We start from the raw sequence: 25,759 nt of genomic DNA on the forward strand, positions 1-25,759 counted from the left end.
ACATGGATAAGACAGGCTTGTAGGGATATGGACTAAACGTGGACAGGTGAGACTAGTGTAGCTGGGACATTGTTGGCCAGTGTGGGCAAGTTGTGCCGAAGGGCCCGTTTTTTCACTGTATCACTCTATGACTATGACTTCCCAAAATACAACTACTGGCACGTATCTGAATGCCCAAGTTGTCTCTCTGCCTTACGTCATCAATCTCTCCCCTCTTTCTGCCCCTTCTCTCTCCCCACACTCCTACTTTTTGTTCTCTCACGCTTTCTTATTTTCTTTATTTTCCTTTTTCCCCACTGCTCCCACCCCTTCCCCTTTCTACCTCCCCACTACCACCCTCCTCCCCCTTTTTTGCTCGTCTCTTCTTCCTTGCTCTACCTTCAGATTAGTTCATTTGTCCGGCTCAGTCATCAACTCCTGGAGCAGTCGGAGAGTCATTGATGAGCAAATGCAAACTAGCTCTGCACCAGTTGCCTTGGATTTTGCTCCTCTCTCTGTGTTTCTTTTTCCTCTCCCATGGTTCTTTGCTCCTTTCCCTATCTTTAGTGAGTAAACATAGTGGGGAAAGTAACCAAGCTCCTTGAGAATAAACTATATGGTGGGATGAGGGATATCAGGAATGTGCAAGGAATGGGTGACGCTTTGGGTCGAGACCAGTTTTAAGTCGGATCCAGGTTTTGACCTGAAATATCACCCATTCCTTCTATCATAGACGCTGGCTGTCCCACTGAGTTACTCCAGCATTTTGTGTCTATCTTCGGTGAAAACCAGCATCTGCAGTTCCTTCCGACACAATAGGAATGTGCAAACTGTCAGCATTGGACACATGTAGGTGCCTTTGTGTTGCAGTACCTGAAGAGGATGGAGAGAAATGATCTATGTAATATTAAAGTTGAAGTTATCTCCTTTGGACTAAAAATATATTATCTTTTAATAAAGCAATGATGAATTGTAGTAGTATATAAACCTTTATAAATCAGAGCATTGAGTATAGAAGTTGGGATGTAATGTTAAAATTGTACAAGGCATTGGTGAGGCCAATTCTGGAGTATAGTGTACAATTTTGGTCGCCTAATTATAGGAAGGATGTCAACAAAATAGAGAGAGTACAGAGGAGATTTACTAGAATGTTGCCTGGGTTTCAGCAACTAAGTTACAGAGAAAGGTTGAACAAGTTAGGGCTTTATTCTTTGGAGCGCAGAAGGTTAAGGGGGGACTTGATAGAGGTCTTTAAAATGATGAGAGGGATAGACAGAGTTGACGTGGATAAGCTTTTCCCCCACTGAGAGTAGGGAAGATTCAAACAAGGGGACATGACTTGAGAATTAAGGGACAGAAGTTTAGGGGTAACACGAGGGGGAACTTCTTTACTCAGAGAGTGGTAGTTGTGTGGAATGAGCTTCCAGTGAAGGTGGTGGAGGCAGGTTCGTTTTTATCATTTAAAAATAAATTGGATAGTTATATGGATGGGAAAGGAATGGAGGGTTATGGTCAGATGCCGGTATATGGGACTAGGGGAGAATAAGTGTTCGGCACGGACTAGAAGGGTCGAGATGGCCTGTTTCCATGCTGTAATTGTTATATGGTTATATGGTTATAGTATAGGAAGGAACTGCAGATTAAGGTTATACACCGAAGGTAGACCCAAAATGCTGGAGTAACTCAGCAGGACAGGCAGCATCTCTGGAGAGAAGGAATGGGTGACGTTTCGGGTCGAGACCCTTCTAAATTGCTGCCGTTGGTTGAATCAATCAACTGCTCGAGCATTTATTCATGAATTAAGACTAGTTTTTTGAACTTTTTTTAAAGATGTGGCAAGGGATTGATTCTCAAATCACAGATGCAGCGAATGCAGCAAAGGACAATGTGAAGTTTCTGCAGGCACTGGAGCAAGTCTGTCAGCCACTCTACCATTCTGACCCAGTAAGTTTTTACAGCAACATTTCATCTGAAAGATTTATTTCCTTTATGGTGAATTTCAATGGTGAAAAATACAGTCTTCTAGAGCTGATTAAATGTCCATTCATTGAAGGTATGTGATTTTGCACTATGCCGAAAAAGTTAATTCATGTGCCATAAGGTCATAGAGTAACACAGCATGGAGACAGGCCATGTGGCCCGACTCATCCATGCAAACCAAGATGCCCTTTAAGCTTCATCCATTTGCCAGCGTTTGGACCATGTCCCTCTCACGCTGTCCTATCCATGTATCTGTCCAAATATCTATTGAATGTTGTTAGTGTACCTGGCTCATCCACTTTCTCTGGCATTTTGTTCCATGTATATGAGAGAGACTGGAGCAGCTGGGCTTGTACACTCTGGAGTTTAGATGGATGAGAGGGGATCTCATTGAAACATATAAGATTGTTAAGGGCTTGGACACACTAGAGGCAGGAAACACTTTCCCGATGTTGGGGGAGTCCAGAACCAGGGGCAACAGTTTAAGAACAAGGAGTAAGCCATTTAGAACGGAGACGAGGAATCACTTTTTCTCACAGATTGGTGAATGTGGATTTCTCTGCCTCTGAGGGCGGTGGAGGCAGGTTCTCTGGATGCTTTCAAGAGAGAGCTAGATAGGGCTCTTAAAAATAGCGGAGTCAGGGGATATGGGGAGAAGGCAGGAACGGGGTAATGATTGTGGATGATCAGCCATGATCACATTGAATGGCGGTGCTGGCTTGAAGGGCCAAATGGCCTACTCCTGCACCTATTGTCTATTGTCTATTGTATACACCACCTTCCATGCGAAGAGGTTGCCCTCAGGTCCCTTTTAATTCTTTCCCCTCTCACTTTAAACCTATGTGCTCTAGTTTTTGGTTCCCTTACCTTGAGAAAGAGAATACATTCACTATGTATATATATACATATATATATATATATATATATATACATACATCCCTCATGGCTTTATATCCCTCTCAATTTCCGAAGCTCGAAGGAATAAAGTCCTGGCTCTACAACCTCTCCCTAAAACCCTTGATTTGAACCCTGGCAACATTCTTGTAAATCTTCTTTGCATTCTTTCCAGGTCAATGATGGTCTTTCCAATGGCAAAGCAATCACAACTGTACACAATACTCCAAGTTTGATCTCACGACCACATATACAACTGCAACATAGTGTCGCAACTTCTATACTCAGTTCCCTGACTGATGAAGGCCAGCATGCCAAATGCCGCCTTCAACACCTGTGAGGCCCCTTTGAGGGAACCTATATACTTGCGATCCTAGGTCCCCTTGTTCTACAATCCTGATTTGCCTTCTCAAAATGCAACACCTTGCACTTATCTGAATTTGAATCTCCAGCAGAGTAATAGAAACATAGAAAAATAGATTCAGGGGTAAGCCATTCGGCCCTTCGAGCCAGCACCGTCATTCAATATGATCCATAATCAGTACCCATTCCGGCTTTTTCCCCATATCCCTTGATTCCCTTAACCCTAAGAGCTAAATCTTGAAAACATCCAGTGAATTGGCCTCCACTGCGTTCTGTGGCAGAGAATTCCATAGATTCACAACTCTCTCGGTGAAAATGTTTTTCCTCATCTCAATCTTAAATGGCCTTCCATTATTCTTAAACTGTGATCCCTGGCACGTTTAAATCTGTATTATTTAAATCTAGTTTACAGTTTTGCCTGCTCATATCTTATTGAAAAATAATTTAATTTCCAGGTGACTATGACAAAGAGTGTTCCAAATTTGATCAATACCATTCAAATGATTCACAATGTGTCACGGTATTACAATACCTCACAACAGTTAACATCACTCTTTATTAAGGTAGGTTTTCAATTGATATGAAATTAACTGCAGCATTCATTTCAATTAGTATTTTGATTAATTCTGCCAAGGTAATGTTTGTTCCCAATTTTAGGTCACAAATCAAATGGTTACAGCCTGCAAGGCATATATTACGCTAGATGGTTCGGTTCGTATTTGGGACCAGGATTCCGGAATTGTTATTAATAAAATGGAGGTAAGGCTTTCTATTTAACTTAGTACCTTTGAGAACCAAAACAAGGCTCTTCAGTCCAACAGATTGATGCTGTCTACATTGCCCACATAGCCTCTTTCCTCTCCTAAACCTGTCAACATACTATTGTATTCCTCTTCCCACTAGGTGAAATATGTACTAGTTGCCTCATGCATATATCCTAGTTGCCTCAGCTCAGCCTAGTCAAGTCAAGAGTGTTTTATTGTCATGTATCCCAGCCAGAACAATGAAATTCTTACTCGCAGCAGCACAGCAGAATATGTAAACATAGTACAGTGTAAACAATATAATAACCCAGAAAAAGTTCCGTGTGTTATAATATCAAACTCTCAAACTCCCAACGATCGACCTGCTTCGTTCTCACTGCTTGATGCACTCCTTGAAGCTTCATTCCGACTTTGCGATCTTTAAAGATATGACGTCACAATGAGGTGGGCGGGCACCATGGCTCAGGTCGGCGCCAGTTTCACGCATGCCTGCCCATGGCCTCGCTCGAGCCCTCAGGTCCACGCCCACCCATGGCCTCGCTCGGGTCCTCGGCTCCATGCCCAGCCCACGGCCTAACTCGGGTCCTCAAGTCCAAGGGCCCACGCCCACCCACAGCCTCTTTTGGGGTCCTCGGGTCCACGCCCGCACGCGGCCTCGCTTGGGACCACGCCCGCCAGTGGCCTCCCTCGGGATCTCAGGTCCACGCCCGCGTGCGGTCGGTTGCCTGGTGGGGAGGCTGCTTCCGCGGGCCGATCCCGGTGACTGGGCCTGGGCTGGAGGCGAGCCTGGGGCTGGAGTGAGGGCCGAGCCCGGGACTTGGGATGAGGCCGTGACCGGGGCCGAGAATGAAGCCACCGGTGGAACCAAGTACGAGCCGGGGTCAGGGACGAGCCCGGAGATGAGGTCGGGACCTGGACTGGAGCCCATACATTGGCCGAGCTGACGGCTGCAGTTTATAGCCAAACCAGGCCATGATGCAATCAGTCAATATGCTCTCCACTGTACACCTGTAGAAGCTCAAGAGAGTCCTCTCTGACATACCGAATCTCCCATTTTTCTCAGGAAGTAGAGGCGCGGATGGACTTTCTTTTTAATTTCATCAGTGTGTTGGGTCCAGGAATGATCTTCAGTGATATGCATGCCCAGAAATTTGAAACTTTTGACTCCACCATTGTCCCATTGGTATAGACAGGTTTGTGGGTCCTCATCCTTCCTCTTTTAAAGTCCACAATCATTCTTGGTCCTACTGACACTGAGATTAAGGGTGGTGTGCTGGCATCGTTTGGTCAATCGATCAATATCCTTTCTATACTCTGACTCATCATCATCTGTAATTCGTAATGCTGGTGTTGTCGGAGAACATGAAGATGGAGTTCGCAATATGTCCGGATGCACAGTTGTCAGTATAGAGTGAGTAGAGCAGGGGGCTGAGCACAAGGATGTTCGTACCTCGGTTCATAATCATAGAGGCATGTAATTTACGCTTCTTGGTATCATTGATGCCTCTTAAAGCAGGTGGGAACCTCAGTAATGAGAGGTTGAAGATGTCTGCAAAAACCCCAGCCAGTTGGTCTACGCAAGTTGTGAGAACACGACCAGGTATACCATCAGGTCCAGATGCTTTCTGAGCGTTCATCCCCTTGAAGGATCTTCAAACGTCAGCCTCTCTGACTGTGATTCTAATACGAACAAGGTTTAAGGTCTGGCTGTGAAGGTACATCAGTGTTCTCCCTATCAAAGCATGCACAGAACGCATTGAGCTCTTCTGAGAGTGATGATTCTCTGTTTGCAAGCCCCCTGATTTTGCCTTGTAGGAAGTGATGGCATTCAAGCCTTGCCCCAGTTGCTGAACATCCATCTCGTGCTCCAGCTTAGAGCTAAAGCACCATTTCACTTTTTTGATGGCTTTGTCAAGGTCGTTTCTGGACTTCTTGTATAGACTTGAATGCCCTGAGATCTAGTCAGAAGTTTGTGAAACTCCTGGTTCATCCAAGCTTCTGGTTGGGAAACACTCAGATGCTTTTTGTAGGACACACTCGTCTATACATTTTCTTATGAAGTCTGTAACAACTGTGGCGTATTCATTCAGGTCTGTTGCTGAACTCTTGAACATTGCCCAGTCTACTGACTCCAAGTAGTCCTGTAGTTGTTCCTCTGCCTCCCCAGACCAGCTCTATACAGTCATCACCTCTTCAGTTGCTGCCTGTATGCAGGAAGAAGCAGCACAGCTGAATGGTCGGATTTCTGAAGTGAGTCTCCTCAGATTCTGGTGAACTTCTACCGCTGCACCATCGAGAGCATCCTTACCAACTGTATCCCAGTATGGTCTGGCAACTGCTCTGTCTCCGACCGGAAAGCACTGCAGAGGGTGGTGAAAATTGCCCAACGCATCACCGGTTCCTCTCTCCCCTCCATTGAGTCTGTCCAAAGCCAGCGTTGTCTGCGGAGGGCGCTCAGCATCGCCAAGGACTGCTCTCACCCCAACCATGGACTGTTTACCCTCCTACCATCCGGGAGGCGCTACAAGTCTCTCCATTGCCGGACCAGCAGGTCCAGGAACAGCTTCTTCCCTGCGGCTGTCACTCTACTCAACAATGTACCTCGGTGACTGTCAATCACCCCACTCCCCACTCCCCGGACACTCCTCCCACAGGAAAAACACTATGTCTGTATACATGTAAAAAGATTTATTTATTGAAATCATATTCTATGTCGCTCTTCTAGGGAGATGCTAACTGCATCTCGTTGTCTCTGTACTGTACACTGACAATGACAATTAAAGTTGAATCTGAATCTGGGGATGAGGGAATGAGTGATAGGCATCTCTGATGGTCCTAAAGCAGTGAATAAGGGTGTTTAATCCTCTGGTGCTGCAGAAAACATGTTGGTTGTAGTTAGGGAGTGATTTATTCAGGTTGGTTTTGTTGAAATCACCGGCTATGATGGTAAAGGATCCTCCAGTGCTAGACAGACGTCTGCCTGGGATGGATGTAGACTGTGGTCAGGATGATGGAGGTGAATTCCCTCGGGAGGTAGGAGGAGTGGCACTTCAGGTGTTCCAGATGCGGTGAGCAGGAGCCGGACAGGGTGAGCACCACAAAGAAATGACCATCACGAAGACATAACCATGCGGCAGATGCCCCCGCCTCTCCCTTTCCCCGATGCCAGCGTTCTGTCCATGCGATGGATGGAGAAACGTTCGGGCTGGATGGCTGAGTCTGGGGAGCTGAGAGTGAGACATGTCTCTGTGAAACACAACAAACTATTTTCCCTCATCTTCCTTTGGTATCTTCCTTTGGTTGTAAAGCAGCCTTGCCCTTAAGCCCTCCACTTTGTTTTCAAGTGATTGAATATTGGTCAGTAGAATGGCAGTGAGAGGGGATTGTAGTCCTCTATGCTTCAGTCTTACTTGTAATCCTGCCTGTTAGCCATCTTTCAAGACACAACGAAGGCCTCCCGGGTGTTTCCAGGTACTGTATTCACTGTTCTGATCTACGGCCAGGTCGGGGATTCCCCTGCGAGTGGGAATTCCCTTGCAATTGGCAGCTCCGTTGCCGTCGGTACATCACAATATTAAATGGATTAGTAGCTTGTTAGTTTCAGCACCAATTTGAGCAGTTTAATTTTATCCAGATAAGCTCAGAACTGCTATATTTGATCATTTTCTATTGTGATGCCTGCAACACGTCGCTACAGACTGGCGCCATCTTAAGATCATGTGATCTAGTTCCGAATCACTCTCTGGATAAAGAAAGAGCTCCTGAATTTTTTAGTGCCTTCATAGGGACTATGTTACATAGGCTCTGGTTATTGGCATGTGTAGAAACGTTGTCTACTATGTTGACTGGTTAAAGCCTTTCATAAGTTGATAAGAACACCTTTCTAACTCGTACACTAACTTGACAATATATGACAGTATTAGTATGTTTTGAGTAAATCCCATAACTAATGATTTCATTGACATATACATGATTCTGTGAGGAATTGGCAGAGAGAGGTTGAGAAGCTGAAATCAGTCAGAAACTGTCCCAATGGTACAACTTGTCCTTGTGGACCATGATGTTCCATCGAAGCTCTTGCCTTCACCACGCGTTTGACCCTTATCTGTCAAAGCTTTTCCGATTAATGTGCTGTACCTGTCCAAATGACATAAATGTTGTTAGTATTGGTCTACTTTCTTTGGCAGTTTATTGCTATACCCATGATGCTCTGTATGAAAAAGTTGCCCCTCAAGTTCCCATAAAATCTTTAAGATTACCTCTCTGTCCACTGCATTCCATTGAAAAACATCCTAGCCTGCCCAACATCTCTATATAGCTCAGGCTCTTGAGTCCTGGTAACATAACCCTTCTCTGCACTCTTTTCCACTTAATTGCACCTTTCCTTTAGCAACATTACCAAAATGGAGTATAATACCCCAGGTGCGGCCTCACGTTTTTCACTGTGTCTCAGTACTCATGACAATAATATACCAATACCATTACGTTTGTCGGCCCTGGGCCTGTACTTGCTGGAGTTTAGAATAATGAGGGGGACCTCATTGAAAAATACAGAATAGTGAAAGGCTTGGATAGAGTGGATGTGAAGAGGATGTTTCCACTAGTGGGAGAGTCTAGGACTAGAGGTCATAGCCTCCGAATTAAAGAATGATCTTTTAGGAAGGAGATGAGGAGACATTTCTGTAGTCAGAGGGTGGTGAATCTGCGGAATTCTTTGCCACAGAAGGCTGTGGAGGCCAAGTAAGTTGGATATTTATAAGGCAGAGATAGATAGATTGTTGATTAGTACAGGTGGCAGGGGTTATGGGGAGAAGGCAGGAGAATGGGGATAGGAGGGATAGACCAGCCATGATTGAATGGTGTAGATTTGATGGGCCGAATGCCTAATTCTACTATCACATGACCTTTTGACCTTATTACTAACATTTGCATTTTTTCACCACTCTATCTACCTGCATGTCACTTTCAGGGAACTGTGTAATAGTACTCCCAGGCAATCTCTACTTAACAGCATTGCCCAAGGCCCTACCATTCACTATGAAGATCCTGGCCTGGTTTGTCTTCCCAAGATGCAACACCTCACACTGGATCTGATTTAAGCTTCATTTACCCTACATCGGCCCACTTGCCCAACTGATCAAGGTCACGCTGTAATTTTTGAAAAAATGGCTTCACTGTTTATGATACCACCTTTTAGTGTCATTTGCAAACTTACTAATCATGCTTTGTAATGTGGTCTATGCTCAGGACTTCACCATTAATAGTTTGGTAGGACCACACTCTCCTCATTCCATTCCTTCTCCGACAGTCATAGCCACAACTTCTTTTCTTCTTCTATCCACAACTCTTCTTTTATCTTAGACATTTTTATCTTGGATTAAGATCCAGCACAAAAGCAATGAAACACACTTATGGGGTGGCACAGTAGCGCGGCTGTATAGTTGCTGCCTTACAGCGACCAAGACCAGCTGCTGTCTGTACAGTTTGTATGTTCTCCCTGCGACCTGTTTCCTCTGGGTGCTCCGGTTTCCTCCCACACACACCTCCCAATTTGTAGGTTAATTGGCTTTGGTAAAATTTATAAATTGTCCCTTGTGTACAGGGTGATCGCTGGTCAGTGCCAACTCGGTGGGCTGAAGGGCCTGTTTCCATGCTGTATTTCTAAAGTCCAAAGACTAAACCAGGAACTGCAGATGCAGGTTTACAAAAAAGGGGCACAAAGTGCTGGAGTAGCCCAGCAGATCAGGAAGCACCTCTGGAGTACATGGACAGACATTATAGAATCGGGGTTTTACATACTCTGTTGTGCTGCTGCAAGTAAGAATTTCATTGTTCCATCTGGGATATTTGACAATAAAACACTCTTGATTCTGGACACTTATTTTAGCTCATCAATGTATTTGTGCAGTCACATAGAATTCTAAATGAATTATTCACTTGAGTATTTGGTGTCCATCCTCATAATTGGCTTCTTGAAATTGGATCTTCAATTCAATGACATTTTGAAATCAACAAAGCAGTTCCATCCTTCCCATTACTATGGCTGCATAAAACGTTATGATTTTGTTGGTTAACCTTGATTGATGGGCTACAAGTTTTATTTTGAATTTCTTCCATTTGTTTTACTTAAGTTCTTTTTTGAGTTCATTAAGTCTGTAAAACTGACATATCTTTATTTTCTTCCTACGGCTTGCAAAAATGTGCCAAATATATAATGTGGCCCTCATGCTGAAATGTTTGGAGGCCCCTGCCTTAGAGGGTTAGTTGCAGGATTCACTGCTGGATTATTGTCCTCTGACATGCTCTTTAGCCACACAGTCTATATAGCTATTCCAGTTCCATTTCTGATTAATGGTAACCCTCAGGATATTGATAGTGCAGGATTCAGTGATGCTAATGAATGTCAGGGAGTGATAGCTGAATTTCCTTTAGTTGGATGTCATAATTGCCTGACTTGTATGCACAAATGTCACTGCAGTTATCGTATTGATTGCGCGACAGGCTTGTAAGGCCAAGTGGCCTACTCCTGCTCCTATTTTCTAGTTTTGTTTTTGTTTTTGTGAACAAAAGGAAGGTCGTATATGACTGCGATGAGTTCTAAATTGTTTAGAATCAAATTCCCAGGTTAAAAATGCCTTCACTCTTAAAGGGCCTGTCCCACGAGCGTCATTTGCACGTCATTGACGCAACATCATTTACGCGCCAGGACGCAAGACGCGCGCGTCGTGAACACACACGTGATGCGCGCATGCCATGCATTAAACGCGCATGGTGCATGGTGACGTAGGCAGTGACGCGCGATCGCGTGCGGTGCCCCAAGATTTTGGGATTCACAACATTTTCGCACGCCACCTGCGTGACACGCAAATGACGCCGAAGTGGGACAGGCCCTTCACTGCTCTGAATTTTAATACAATCACAAATGCGCTCCCTCTATGTCTAGTACAAGGCTTGAAAGTTAAAGTTTTCTGCTTAGACAGAGAAAAATGAGATCAACAGGCAGTCTTTAAAATCACAAATGATTTGGATTAATGTGAAATTCTTTGGAATGATACAAGTGTGTAACAGATGATATATTGAAATGTACTACCAAAAGATTACAATTAATACAATGCAAACAAGTTGCTCAGTTCAGTTTAGTTTATTGTCACGCGTGCAGTGAAAAGCTTTTGTTGCATGCTAACTAATCAGCAGAAAGAATACTGAATATTGCTGATCCAAAGGAGTTAATTTGAAATATGTAATAATCTGTGACGTTTTTATTCTACTTCAGGAATGTAAAAGATTATTGGTGGATTATCGCAAATATTTCCAGAACACCAAGAAAAACACGAGTGAAACAGCACAAGATAATCCTTTTGATGTGTCAGAGATGTACATATTTGGTAAACTTGATGTCTTCTGTAAACGTCTGGCAAAGGTAAAGAAAGCATAAAGTGCCAGATAGTTCTAGATTTATATTCATCTACTTGATAAACTGACATTGCCAGGATTTTACTCCAAATGATCCTGTACCTATAACATGGATGAGCAGATTCCTACTCCATATATTAATAGCCATATATTAATTCAACTAGACTAAAAGTGAAATCAAAAAGCTTTAAAGAATTACAGATCTCAAAACGGAGTGGGCCTGCAAAGCATTAGCAGCCAACAGGAAAGTGGTGAATATGTTAATAGAACTATGGTAGAGGAATTGCCTATGCATTCCTTCTGATGACATGATAATTGCCCAGATTTCTGAGTTGTGTTTAGGAGCAGGATGGGGCCCAATGTGAGGGTCACATTATGCAATAAGGATGAAGTTTAATGTAAACTACATATTGGGCACACCTTGGCAAAAACAGTCAATGGGATTGCTCTGTCATAAACTGTGTGAAAGTGACACCAACATGCAGCATGTGAATCAGGAGAACTCTGCTTTTTGTGTCATTTGCATTGAAGACAAGATATCTTCCGGACTACTGCTTTATGATATATTTCTTTCTTACTTACCTTTGGTAAGTCTTTTCTGGTTAATTTGGAAGAAGGAATATTTGGAAATTAGCGTCAGTAGCATTAGTAGTCCATTAGAAAACATGTATAGAACCAAAAATGCATAGAACCAAAACAATAGAAAACAAAAAGACGAGAGGTTGCCCACAAAGAGCATATATTATACAAAATGACCAGAGTTACCTAAACCACACTTTCTATTTAATTTCACATTTTAATTTTGTTCGTATAACTAGTACAAGAAATACAACAACAAAAAATAGTGCACGGCATTCTTTCTCATAGTGTCGTTCAATCTGTACATTCACAGTGTTTTTGGTTCTATGCATTTGTAGTGTGAGCACGTTCTATACAGTACCGTTGTCACCCTTGTGGACACCCCCTACCCCCCCCCCCCCCCCCCCCCCACCCCTCCCTCGCCTCGATCGATATGAAACCTCTGGTGTTTGAGAGGCTTTTACTCAGGGATTAGCCCCTCAATGTTTAGTGGCAGACGTACCTTAGACTGCAGTCCTTCCCTGCATTAGCTGCACCAAGCTCCATTGCATCCCTCAGCACATACTCCTAAAGCCTAGAAAAGAACAATTGGCAGCATTTCCTTGCAGTCATCTTGTTGTCTTGGAACACCAGCAGGTTTGGGGTAGATCAAAGGGCTTATTTCACTGAGTTAATGATCTTTCAGTGGCACTTGATATTTGTCTCGATATGCATCCCTGGGAAAATCTCATTGATGAAAGAATCCTCTATTAAAGTACTGCTTGAGATCGTTCACGGCAAGGACTCTTGTATCCTTTTCCAGCCTTTCTTTACAAATGCCTGCAATGAGGTGGGTGATCATCCCATCCTCATCTGCCATCACCGGGGCAGCTTACATTGGCCCCTTTTAACACCAGCAAAGCAAAGTCTTGTGCTTGTTGGTGAAATCTGGTGGAGATATTCTGCCAATTGGTTTTGACAGTGTTTGGGAACCACTTTGAGGGGCTATAATGTCCTTCTCCTGCGGGGCCCGCAGGATGTTCCATGTTGACCATTACCTGATGAAAGATAGACACAAAAAGCTGGAGTAACTCAGTGGGTCAGGCAGCATCTCTGCAGAGAAGGACTGGGTGACGTTTCGGGTGGAGACAGTCTGAAGAAGGGTCTCGACCTGAAACGTCACCCATTCCTTCTATCCAGAGATGCTGCCTGTCCCACTGAGTTACTCCAGCTTTTTGCGTCTATCTTTGGTTTAAACCAGCATCTGCAGTTCCTTCATACACATTACCTGATTGACTGGTGATCAAATGTATTTTTTGGAAAGAGCTTTTACATGAAGGACAGATAGTGCGGCAATAACCATTTGTCAGAGATTTTCCTGCTGGGTACTGAAGAACATTCTGTCCAGACCCTGTGCTTTGAGGTTAATTGTTGAAGATATCTGCAGCTTTTCTGTTAGAGGTCTTGCTAGTATGCTTTGCAGTGGCTGTTATAGTTACCGGAACTGTAAACATCTTTGCCACAAGGTGCTACAGGTACCTGGTGTGGGACTAATTATCTGCAAATCAAAACATAGAATATACGATAGAACACATGTCCTATTGCCAAAGATCAGCTTCTGTAGATCACAACAAAACAAGAGCTCAGCTTCAGATTGACACTACAAACTGGAGAGTAACCCAGTGGGCCAGGCAGCATCTCTGGACAAAAGGAATGGGTGACATTTCGGGTCGAGACCCCCTCTTCAGACCTCTGGTCCAGGGGACCCTGATACCTGAGGCCATTGTTCCCGATGTTTGCTGCAAGGGTTCCACTGACCCGTATCGTTTTTTACTCTGAGAGTGGTGAGTCTCTGGAACCCCCCCCCCCCCGCGGGGGTATGGAGAGAAGGCAGGTACGGGATACTGAGTTGGATGATCACCAGTCATATTGAATGGCCCCGAAGGGCCGATGGCCCTCGCACCTCTATGTTTCCACCCGTCTACCGGCAAAAGGAATGGGTGCATTTGTCGAGCTGTCACCTCACCCGAGTTCCAGGCTCATGACCAGGCCCACAGCGTCCACGCTGCAGACTCGCCAATACCGCCACGTGGCGTGACTCTCCTGGGTCCTGCTCATCCAGGCCCACAGCCCCGTTGCAGACCCCCCCCCCCCCCCTGCCCACCCCCCCCCTAACTGGGAACCTCAATAATGATTCCATTCCACTCTTTTAACCAGGTTACCCTGACCACCCTCCCCCCCCCCCCCCCCCCCCCACCCAAACTACTTCTCATGCCCCCCCCCCCTCTCCGAAGCCTCATCATCTCCCCACAGCAACTTGCGTCAACATCCATCCACACCCTTTCCCTCCTCTGACCCTAACCCCCACTCTTCTTGTGTCTTAACCATCCCCCCTGACCTCCCCCTTTCCAATTCGGTACGGTCTGTCCTCAACCCCCACCTCAACGCGTTCCGGGTCCGCCACCTCCACCTCCGTCACCTCCACCTCCACCTTCCGTCACTTCCACCTCCGTGCCTTTCCCTATGGGAAGGAGTCCACACCACCCAGTGATGACCCCTTCTCCACCGGTCTCCCAGCTCTTGGACTCCCCGGACAGCTCTATACCCTCTTTCGATCTCTTCATTTCTAACTACTGATATGACATTAACCGTCTCAACTCTTTCACTCCTCTTACATACTCTAACCTATCCCCCACCTGCTGCTCACTCTGCAGCAAACCCAACATAATCTAACCCCCTGACAAGGGAGGTGCTGTGCTAGTCTGGCGAGTTGACCTCGACCGCACTGAGGCCAGGCGTCAACTCTCAGACACCTCCAATTTATCCTGGGATACATCTGCCCCCCACAGATGAGGACCAGGCCATCATTTCACAGACTATCTCCAATGTTATCACTTCTAGCTGTCTTCCCACCACAGCCTCCAGATCAAGTCTGAAGAAGGGTCTTGAACTGAAACGCCACCTATTCCTTTTCTCCAGAGATGCTGCCTGACCCGCTAAGTTACTCCCTTTTGGATCTATCTTTGGTTTAAACCAACATCTGCAGTTACTTCCTACACATTTCATCTGTTCCACCTTCTCAAGGTGAGCCTACTTTGAAGAAGTTGTCCTCCTCTCTCCGACAAGAGTTCTGCATCATCCTCTCTCGCTGGGCCCCCTCATCCTCCTGCTCGCCAGCTCTATGACCACGTTTGAACCCAAACACGTCACCTCAGCCACGTGTGTTTTCTCGGTGCTTGCCTGTCCCGCCATCTTCTACCTTGGGGATTCTATCTCTGCTTCCAGACATCCCAGTTCAGACCCAACCTGGATTACAGGTACCGACAGTCGATCTGCCGCTTTTAGCAGCAGTTCTCCTTCCGTGCCCTGCGTTCTACACTGGCTGCGATGAACCGGCACCCGCAGGCCCTCGCTCTGACTCTCCCGCAGCTCCGGGCCTCACTCACCAACACCTGTAATGGACCCCAACTAACTCAACGCCAGATCCACGCCCTCAACAAACGCTTCCTTGTCTACCTGGACACTACAAGGATCACAAGCTTGCCCGCCTCCAGACCGGTCCCTCCACTGACTCTTCTCAATCCAATCCGCTTCGGGCTCCACTTGGAATTCACTGATTCAATTTACCATTGTCAAGATTGCAACGCCATTGTACATGAGGAGCATCACCAACATGCATTCCAACATCTCCCTTGTCAAAGATTGACCTAGGAAACGATGTTACAATCCCTAAGGTTTAACTACAATGACATTTGATATTCTTGGGGATGGGGTAGGTGATTTTGCTACCAATCAGACACATCTTCAGTTGTGTACCTCAACGTCACTGGGTGTTTCGGCCTTTTATCACAAGACACCCTCAGTCGAGGCAGGCCCACCGCAGGGTGATCAGACCTTATGGTCAGCCTCTAGATGGTCACATGACAAACCCAGACAGCATCTTTTCTCTTCAGCCACAGCCAGTGACTGCTCCATTCAGATTTTTTCCTTCCATCTTCCTATCTACCGCTGACTGTTACTGGTTGGGCTCTGGGCTTGTGTCCGTTTTCACCACCCTACTGCAATGAGCTTGGCCTGGGGTGCTGAGACCCTGTGGCTGTGGTGTTATCCTGCATACTGTGATGCTCACTCGACTAATTTGGCCTCTCTTAGAAAGTAATGGTCAATGCGAGGGCCCTCACCAAGCTCTCTCAGGCACTTTTCCCTGCCCTGGTAGATCTTGAGACCCTTCTCTGATGTTATCTTTTCCCAGCAACAGATGCAGCTTCGTAGCTTATGTCCTGCGGGTGCTGCTGCTCTGTCAATTGCTGTGCTAGTTGTCTTATTCATAGTCGATTCCTTCCGTAGCAATATATGGGTGGATCCAAAACACTGATTAGCGATGGATCCTGCTGGCATGAGGAGCTAGTCCATGCCAGCCCCGGTGGGGTCTATTCCCTCCGGTCAGCAGTCTCTCCAGGCCGTCCGTCACTAGGTCTTTCCCTGGTTGTCAGCTGCCCTTTCGCAGCGGTCTCTGGTTTGATCCAGATGTTCAGATTGAGTAGTGGGACTGGATGTTACAATCCCTAAGGTTTTTCACTACAATTGACATTTGATATTCTTGGGGATGACCACTAGGTGATTTTGCTACCAATCAGACACATCTTCAGTTGTGTACCTCAACGTCACTGGGATTTTCGGCCTTTTATCACAAGACACCCTCAGTCGAGGCGGGCCCACCACAGGGTGATCAGACCTGGATGTGTGTCTTATGGTTAGCCTCTTGATGGTCACGTGGCAGCCCCACATAAAGACATTAAAAAAATCATAAAAAACACACTTTAACATAACTAAAAAAACAAAAAAACAAAGGTTTTTTTTTATTTTTATTTTTTTTTTTTAAATTTTTTTTTTATGATACTGCGTGTAAGGGAAATTCATTTTGTTGTCTCAAATTGAGACAATGACAATAAATTTGAATACAATACAATACAATACAAGACAGCATCTTTTCTCTTCAGTCACAACCAGTGACCGCTCCATTCGGTTAATTGGCTTGTAGGCGACGCAGCCTTTCGGTTAGTTGGCGTTTCGGTAGAGCGGACTTTCGGTGAGTTTGATTTTAGGCGACGCAGCCTTTCGGTTAGTTGGCTTTTAGGCGTCCCGCCCTTTTGGTTAGTTGCCATTTTGGCTTTATACGCTCTTGGTTATTTGGCATTTCGGCTTTGTTTCCGTTCGGTTATTTGGCTTCCACTTCTTTGCTTTGGATTCTCGTCCTTCTACGCCACGTCTGGGTACCGTTATAGTAGAATTGTAGCAGAACGACCTCTAATCTATATACTTCAGTAATAAGTTTCTCAGTGTGTCGTGCCAAACATAAATATTCATGCACAGAAGGTCCATCCTTAAACTGTGTCATTTAATCTGCATTGTCTACTTCATTGCATATTCATTACTTTCAGTATTCCATCTGTTGCTTATTTGGTCATTAAGTCCCCTGGCATTTATTATGCAGATGGTCCTCTCTGATATCTATTCCCTGTTTTTAGCCTGAAACTTAGTGGATTTAAACTGGCCAAGATTCATAGAGTATATTTTGAATTACATAAAACTACAACTAAGGTGAAATACAACACTAAATAATGTAACATAAAATATACCGAAATGTGGGATTAGATGGTAGGAAATACTACAAATTATAGCGAAGTATACACGGCGACAGCCTTTCTACTCTAACAGTCTTTATCAACATTTAACTCTTGACTGTAACAATATCCTTGTCTCCCAATTAATTAACTGTAATACTAGTTCTGGATGCAACTGGCCATTAATCAAAGTAATTGATTAATGTACGTTGATCACTGTTTATATAGTGATACAGTGTCTAAAGAGGCCCTTCGGCCCAACTTGCCCACACTGGCCAACATGTCCCAGCTACACTATCCCACCTGCCCACGTTTGGTCCATACCCCTCTAAACCTGTCATATCCATGTACCTGTCTAACTGTTTCTTAAACGTTGGGATAGTCCCTGCCTCAACTACCTCCTCTGGCAGCTTGATCTTCGGTTTCCTCCCACACTCCAAAACGCCACATTCCAAAGACGTCCAGGTTTGTAGGTTAGTTGGCTTGGTATAAGTGTAAATTGCCCCTAGTGTGTGTAGGGTGGTGCTGGTGTACGGGGATCACTGGTCGGTGCGGACTCGGTGGGCCGAAGGGCCTGTTTACGCGCTGTATCTCTAAACTAAACTAAACTTAAAATAGAGAGAAGCTGTGACATGTAGATTTTAATTTTGCATAGTAAGTTGTTTGCACTTTACCAGGACAGAGGTACAGGTGGATGTAGATGCATTATTTGATGAAGAGGTGGATAAGTATCTGAAATAAAAGAATTTTCAGGCCTATGGGGAAAGGACAGGGAGGGGACTATCTGGCTGCTATTAAATAGATGGATTCAAGACATAGAGGAATCTTGAATGAATGTTGTCTAGTGGCATTGGTATTGATAGGCATTAAAGTTGGCTTAGATGTGATGGGCCTGTTCCTGTGCCATACAACTCTGTGACTCAGTGGGTCAATGGCCTCCTTTAATTCTGTAGCTACTCTGGGTTTTTTCTGAAGCACTTGAATGCATAAATAAATTGAAGGGTTCCGGACGGAGAGTGCAGGAGAGTGGGATTTGTTGGATTATGAATGTTGTGAATTGGCACTAGCCTCCTTTTCTGTGATTCTATGAATTTTCATTTGCAAAATAATCTCAAATGTTGCCTTGAATAATAATAGATAATAGATAATTTTAGTTTCATGAGCAGCTCTGGAGAGGGTATTAACTGATTCCTACTTCACTGAAATTGCAGATCACTGAAATGGTTGAAGCAGTGAAGACCTTTACAGCATTGCAGAACTGCACAATTGAAGGAATAGAGACATTGGGAATAAAATTCAGCAATATCCGTCTGAACCTGAAAAAGTGCAATTATGATATTTTGGACCCTCGTAAGAAGGAGTTTAATGCAGACTATGCTATATTTATGAAGCAAATGGCTGATTTGGAGGTAATTGAATACATGCTCTAATGTGAGAGAATGCCATTTTTGCCTTGATAAGTTAAATTCACTCTCACCTATTTATTTATTTATGTTTCCTGCCTTATTTGCCTGTCTTTCTTTGGTGACTAACACTTCCTAAGAACTCTCATATAGTCAAGAATACAAAATAGTTGGGTTACAAAGCTTGATTTTACAGATCAAAAATTGGTATGATTTAGCAAGTTTTCCTGGATGAGAAATCTCTTCAGGAAGGGGATTGTCATTCAGTGAACTATGGATTATCAGTCATTGAGTACATTCTAGATCGATAAATGAAAGGTCATCAACTTGAAACAGTAATCTGATTTTTTTTTCTGCAGATGTCTGATCTGAATATTTCTCGTACATTAAAAAGAAGAGGGTAGCTAGGGATGAGGGTAGGACCACTCAAGAACAATACAATAGGACATGATACAACTTTATTTATCTCGGAGGGAAATCGGTCTGCCAACAGCCCAGAGATACAGTTACAAGGCATTGGAAGTTTCAAATATTGACAAGTGTTGTGGAATTACACAGCATTGAAACAAAGGAGGGGAGTTGATGTCCAGAGCAGACTTTGCATGAATACCTGGGCAAATTAGAACTTACACCAAGGGGAAGGCAAGGAGGATGGTGGGACCTGAGAGGGGTCAATTCAAGTGCATTTTAATTTGAAGAAGGAGGAATTTAGAATCTTTTCACAACATGAAAGTATTAAGAATTAAAAGTAACATTAGCTAATGTGCAGATGACACAAAGGTGGGTGGCATCGAACACTGTGAGGAGGATGCTATGAGGATGCAGGGTGATTTGGACAGGTTGGGTTGATGCATGGCAGATGCAGTATAATGTGAATAAATGTGAGGTTATCCACTTTGGTGGCAAGAACAGGAAGGCAGTTTATTATCTGAATGATGTCGGGTTAGGAAAAGGGGAAGTACAAAGAGACCTGTGTGTCCTTGTGCATCAACCACGGAAAGTAAGCATGCAGGTACAGCAGGCAGTGAAGAAAGCTAATGGCATGTTGGCCCTCATAATGAGAGGAGTTGACTATAGGAGCAAAGAGGTCCTTCTGCCAGGGCCCTGGTGAGAGCACACCTGAAGTATTGTGTGCAGTTTTGGTCTCCTGATATGAGGAAGGACATTCTTGCTATTGAGGGAGTGCAGCGTAGGTTCACGAGGTTAATTTCTGGAAAAGCGGGACTGACATGGGCTGAGAGAATGGAGCAGCTGGGCTTGTATTCACTTGAATTAAGAAGGATGAGAGGGGATCTTATAGAAACATATAAAATTATTAAGGGATTGGACACGCTAGATGCAGGAAACATGTTCCCAATGTTGGGGGAGTCCAGAACCAGGGGCCACAGTTTAAGAATAAGGGGTAGGCCATTTAGAACTGGGATGAGGAAAAACTTTTTCACACAGAGAGTTGTGAATTTGTGGAATTCTCTGCCACAGAAGGCAGTGGAGGCCAATTCACTGGATGCATAAAAAAAAAAGGGTTAGATCGAGCTCTTAGGGCTTGACAGAAATATTTATATCTATATTTATACCTGGGTTCGATCCGGACAATGGGCAAAGTCAGTAAGGAGTCTGTACGTTCTCCAAGTGAGAGCATGGGTTTTCTCCGAGATCTTCGTTATCATCCCACACCCTTATGCCCCAGTCCCAACCTGAACGGCAAACTCTGGAGAATTTGTGCCCCACCCAAGGTTTCCGTGAGGTTCCTGGAGGTTTTTGTCAGTCTCCCTAATGGTCGGAAGTGGCTTCTTTTATGTTCCAGCGATTATTTCAAAAAATTCAAAACCGGCCGCGACTAAAAATAGGTTGACGTTTTAAAAATTGGTAATTTTTTAGTCGAAGCCGGTTGCGATGCTAGGTAAAGGTGGTTGCCGGAGGTTGCAGGTAGTGGAAGGTAAGACCTCCCTGGCGGAATAAAACTGGGTGAAAAAAAGGTTAATATTAACATAAGCATGTGACTTGGCGGCGTGACTCTCCCGTTGCAGCGGCCCCTACAGCCTGTCTGTCTTTTTTTTATTTTTTGTCTAGTTAAATGTAGTGTTGGTGTTTTTTTAATACTGGTTTTAAATGTGTATATGTGGGGGGCGGGGGGGGAAACTGTTTAAAACCTCTTCCCTGTCGGGTCTCCGTTGTCGTTGGGGCCTAGCATCGTGGAGCGGCCTCCTACCTGAACGACCCGGGGGCTCGGGAGACTGCGGAGCTGCGGACTATTCACCATCGTGGGGCTGGCCGGCCTCGGAGCGTGGGGAGCGGCGGTGACTCGCTGCTGCGACTCGACTCCTGGGGCTCGGAGGCTCCAGCAACGCAGCCGCAGGTCCGGTGGACTGGGACATCGGGAGCTCGCGGGTCCGGGGGGAGAGACCGCTTCCCGGAGCTCCCGCAACGCGACTTCTCCAGCCCGTGTCGCGGGGTTGGAACGACCCGGAGCGGGGACGTACATCGCCCGGCACGGCTTCATGGCCTTGGGACATTACAGCCCCCACCGGGGGCTCCAACATTGTGACTTTTAGACCGGGAGTGGGGCCGTAAATCGCCCGGCATGGCCTAAAATGGCTGTGGGACTTAGCATCGCCCACCTGGGGCTTGGACATCGGGAGAGAAATGGAGAACAGGGGAGAGAAAATACTTTGCCTTTCATCACAGTGAATTAAATTGTGTGTATGTCTGTAGGAAATTGTCTTTGTTTGTATGGCTGTGGAAACGGAATTTCGTTTGAGCCTCACTAGGGCTAAAATTACAATAAATGGTATTGTATTGTATTGTATTGTATTGACCTCTGTCACTCCTGGGTGTGCTCAATCTGCAGAGTTTGCAAAAGCCTCCCAGGTTTAAAAAAAAATCATTCAGAACCATGAGAGCAGGGAAGGAACTAGTTAGGTGGATGTTACTAAAAGTACATCTCCTGCTGTCAGCAGCAGCCCTTTTGCTTCATCAGCCTTTCAAGAAAGGCAGAAGGGAAAGCACAAGGGTGCTTTCACTGCTAAAAGAGCTCTGCAATGGAGCAGAACATGGGCCCTTTTTCATCCATTTCAGAAACCCAACCCGACCCAACTCGCAGTGTAATCAACATTGCGGGGGAACAGTTTGTGTTAATAAATTAAAATTCTGAAAATGAGGAGAAGATTTTTCCCAAATAACGTTAATTTTTACGAGGATGTATCCTGGGATCTTTGGTGCCGAGACGGGCTTCCGAAATGGGGCCTCTATTACCCATGAATTGCCCTGACCGTACACGTCTTTTTCGGAGTTGTCTATTAGCTTGCGGAGATTTTCTATAAGTTTCTTTCGCAAAATATGCATAGTGCACAGAAAAATAACCAATGAAGTCCCAATGGGTCCCTCTTTGGTCACGGCGACCCCTCTACGCCAGGTCCCTCTTTCTTCTCAGTGGCCCCCGTACGTCAGGTCCATCTTTGTTCACTCTGCGGGGCGTCATCGACTGCCGTCCGGCACCCACCATGAGCCCGTCCAATGTTTCAAGTTGGGACCCTTCCGAAAGTCATGCTGGCAGCTGAATAAAAACCTGGGTAGACCACATTTACAGAACTGGGAGCAGTTTGAGTTGTTGTATTGCAGGAAGGATGCAGCAACTTTGAACCAAAGATCCTATAGCGGAGCAAGATAGACCACTCCTTCTAAATGCAATGGGCTGATGGGTAGTACGCAACGGAGCGGAACGTGGGCCTTTTCATCTATTTCAGTAACCCGACCCGACTCGCAGTGTAATCAACATTGCAGGGGAACAGTTTGTGTTAATAAATTATAATTCTGAAAATGAGGAGAAGATTTTTACCAAAGAACTTTTATTTTTACGAGGATGTTTCTGTAACCGGCTTCCGTCTCCGCTCTAGTATCTTTGCTCCACTGTGGGATGCTTAGTGCGGAGACGGAAGCCGGTTGAAATGGGGCCGAAAATTAACCATGAATGTGCCCATGACTGTACTACGTCTTTTTCGTCGAGAGATCTATCTTGTTTGCTGGAGGATCTTTACTTTGAGCAGGGAGTAAAAGAGGTTTACCACAATGTTACCTGGATTGGAATGTGTTAACGATAAGGAGAGGCTAGACAAACTTGGATTGGGACTGAGAAGAGAAATATTTACACAATTTTAAAATAAATTTTGGAGGGATTAACAATAAATAAAAAAGCATACCAACATAAAAAGCTTAACAATACATAAAATAGCTCTAAAAATGCTTTGTAAAAATAAGTAAAGTGAAAATCATTTGAATTGAATTTCTTGTTTTTTAACATTGCAGAGCATGACTGATGATTTCATGAATAGCTGTTTTACTAAAATTATTTCTTCACAACATGCTCTACACCTGTTGAATCGGTAGGTTTTCAAAAGTTTTATCGGCAGTAATTAACATAGGATTACATTTACCTTTACGGATCATGTTATGAAATTTATGTTTTATACAACACAGGGATTTAAAGGTTTTTATGTTTATCTGTTTTCTGCAAAGAAAATAAACTAAAATAGAGGGTGTGTAGGCTGGACTCTTCCTTGGAGCGCAGGCGGATGTGGGGTGATCTGATAGACGTGTATAAAATCATGAGAGGAATAGATCGGGTAGATGCACAGAGTAGGTGAATCGAGGACCAGAGGACATAGGTTTAAGGTGAAGGGGAAAAGATTTAGTAGGAACCTGAGGCGTAGCGTAGACAGGTTTAGAGGGATATGGACCAAATTCGGGCAGGTGGGACTAGTGTAACTTGGGCCAAAGGGCTTGTTTCCACACTGTATCACTTTACCACTCTATTTAGCAACACAAGAGAAAATTCTGATTGTTTAGATGCCATAGTTGCTGATTAATCTGATTATGTTGCATATTGCGTTTGTCATTGTTAATGCAATTGCCACAAGAGTAATTCACGCTCTAATTGAATGCACAATGCATGAAGGTACTTGTGCCTTGATGGGATTGACATTAACAATAGCACATGGAATATGCAAAGTAGGCAGATTAAAACTTTATTCAAAAAGCAATGTTGTTTTGACATTATTTCTGCCAAAATGTACTTTAAGAATGCATGTCACTCCATCAATTCAAATGGTGTAAAGAATTCTATGTTAGAAGATGGCAGAAACCAAAAAACCAAAACCACACACATGTCTCCATATGGCCATCATATTTAAATGTACATTGTTTCGAGTTTTGTCGCTGATTCTTTCATACGTTAGAGAAAACCGTTTTTTTCCAAGCTTCATTGTAATTTTTTCGCAGAATATTTAAAAGACCAGTCGGTTAGGTAGTAATCCGAAACACACTGACCTGTTCTGTATTTATGCCTACAATATTCTGTTGTGCTGCGGCAAGCAAGAATTTCATTATCCTATCTGGGACACGTGACAATAAACTCTCTTGACTTGACTTGACGAGATTTAGACGGTGGTGTCCCAGCATTTGTACTGCTGCTAATTTCTATTGGGAAGAGTTAAGATCCTCTCTTGTTGGAGTTAGGATTGCTTGGTTATTAAAATTCATCTAAGGAGTTGCATTTTTAAATAGCCATTTTTAGTTATTCTGATCTCACAATTGCAGGAATTGTTGATGAAGAACTGTTGATAAAGATGCTTTCCTGAGTATGCCCTTAGAATATTCTGGGCTGGGTTAATTAATCTTGAATATCACAGCCACCTGCTTTTATATGGGTTATGGCTACAATCGATTTTCCTTGATTCCCATTAACTTGAGTTTCATGGAGCTCGATGCCATTTATAGAGCTAACTTGGAGCGAGGGCAGTCATTTTAACTTTGCTTATGGCATTGGTATTGGTACTGGTTTATTGTTATCACGTACCAATATACAGTGAAAAACCTTGTTAGGTTTTATCCAGTCAGATCGGACTGTACATGAGTACAATAAAGGTCTCACTAAGGAAGACACAAACCATCTGATGTACTAGTGGCCAGAGGATCTGGGGTGACGGAGGAACTGAAGGAGATTCACATTAGGCAGGAAATGGTGCTGGGTAGATTGATGGGACTGAAGGCTGATAAATCCCCAGGGCCTGATGGCCTGCATCCCAGGGTACTGAATGAAGTGGCTCTAGAAATCGTGGACGCATTGGAGATCATTTTCCAATGTTCTATAGATTCAGGATCAGTTCCTGTGGATTAGAGGGTAACTAATGTTATCCCACTTTTTAAGAAAGGGGGAGAGACAAAACAGGGAATTATAGATCAGTTAACCTGACATCGGTGGTGGGGAAGATGCTGGAGTCCATTTTAAAAGATGAAATAGCGATCGCATGGATTTACGAAGGGGAAATCATGCTTGACTAATCTTCTGGAATTTTTTGTGGATGTAACTAGGAAAATGAACAAGGGAGACCCAGTGGATGTAGTGTATCTGGACTTTCAGAAAGCATTTGATAAGGTACCACATAGGAGATTAGTGGGCAAAATTAGAGTACATGGTATTGGGGTTAGGGTACTGACAAATTGGTTGGCAGACAGAGATTAAGGATTAATGGGTCCCTTTCAGAATGCAGGCAGTGACTAGTGGGGTACCGCAAGACTCGGTGCTGGGACCGCAGCTATTTACAACATACATTAATGATTTAGATGAAGGGATTAAAAATAACATTAGCAAATTTGCACATAACACAAAGCTGGGTTGCAGTGTGAACTGTGAGGAGGATGCTATGAGGATGCAGGATGCCTTGGGCTGGTTGGATGAGTGGGCAGATGCAGTTTAATGCGGATAAATGTGAGGTTATCCACTTTG

The 25,759-nt window shown here is 44.4% G+C and overlaps 1 protein-coding gene across 1 annotated transcript in view; it reads left to right on the forward strand.

Annotated features, from left to right (window-relative positions):
* LOC129697689 (dynein axonemal heavy chain 8-like) overlaps positions 1 to 25,759 on the forward strand; it is a 474,747-nt gene that overhangs the window by 38,263 nt on the left and 410,725 nt on the right. Inside the window, exons 6-11 of the mRNA XM_055636398.1 lie at positions 1,810 to 1,923; positions 3,672 to 3,779; positions 3,874 to 3,975; positions 11,254 to 11,400; positions 18,787 to 18,984; positions 23,281 to 23,357. Coding sequence (XP_055492373.1) covers positions 1,810 to 1,923; positions 3,672 to 3,779; positions 3,874 to 3,975; positions 11,254 to 11,400; positions 18,787 to 18,984; positions 23,281 to 23,357 — 746 coding nt within the window. The remainder of the gene's footprint in view (positions 1 to 1,809; positions 1,924 to 3,671; positions 3,780 to 3,873; positions 3,976 to 11,253; positions 11,401 to 18,786; positions 18,985 to 23,280; positions 23,358 to 25,759) is intronic.

This window comes from Leucoraja erinacea, chromosome 5 (genome assembly GCF_028641065.1).
Source record: "Leucoraja erinacea ecotype New England chromosome 5, Leri_hhj_1, whole genome shotgun sequence".
Taxonomy (NCBI): domain Eukaryota; kingdom Metazoa; phylum Chordata; class Chondrichthyes; order Rajiformes; family Rajidae; genus Leucoraja; species Leucoraja erinaceus.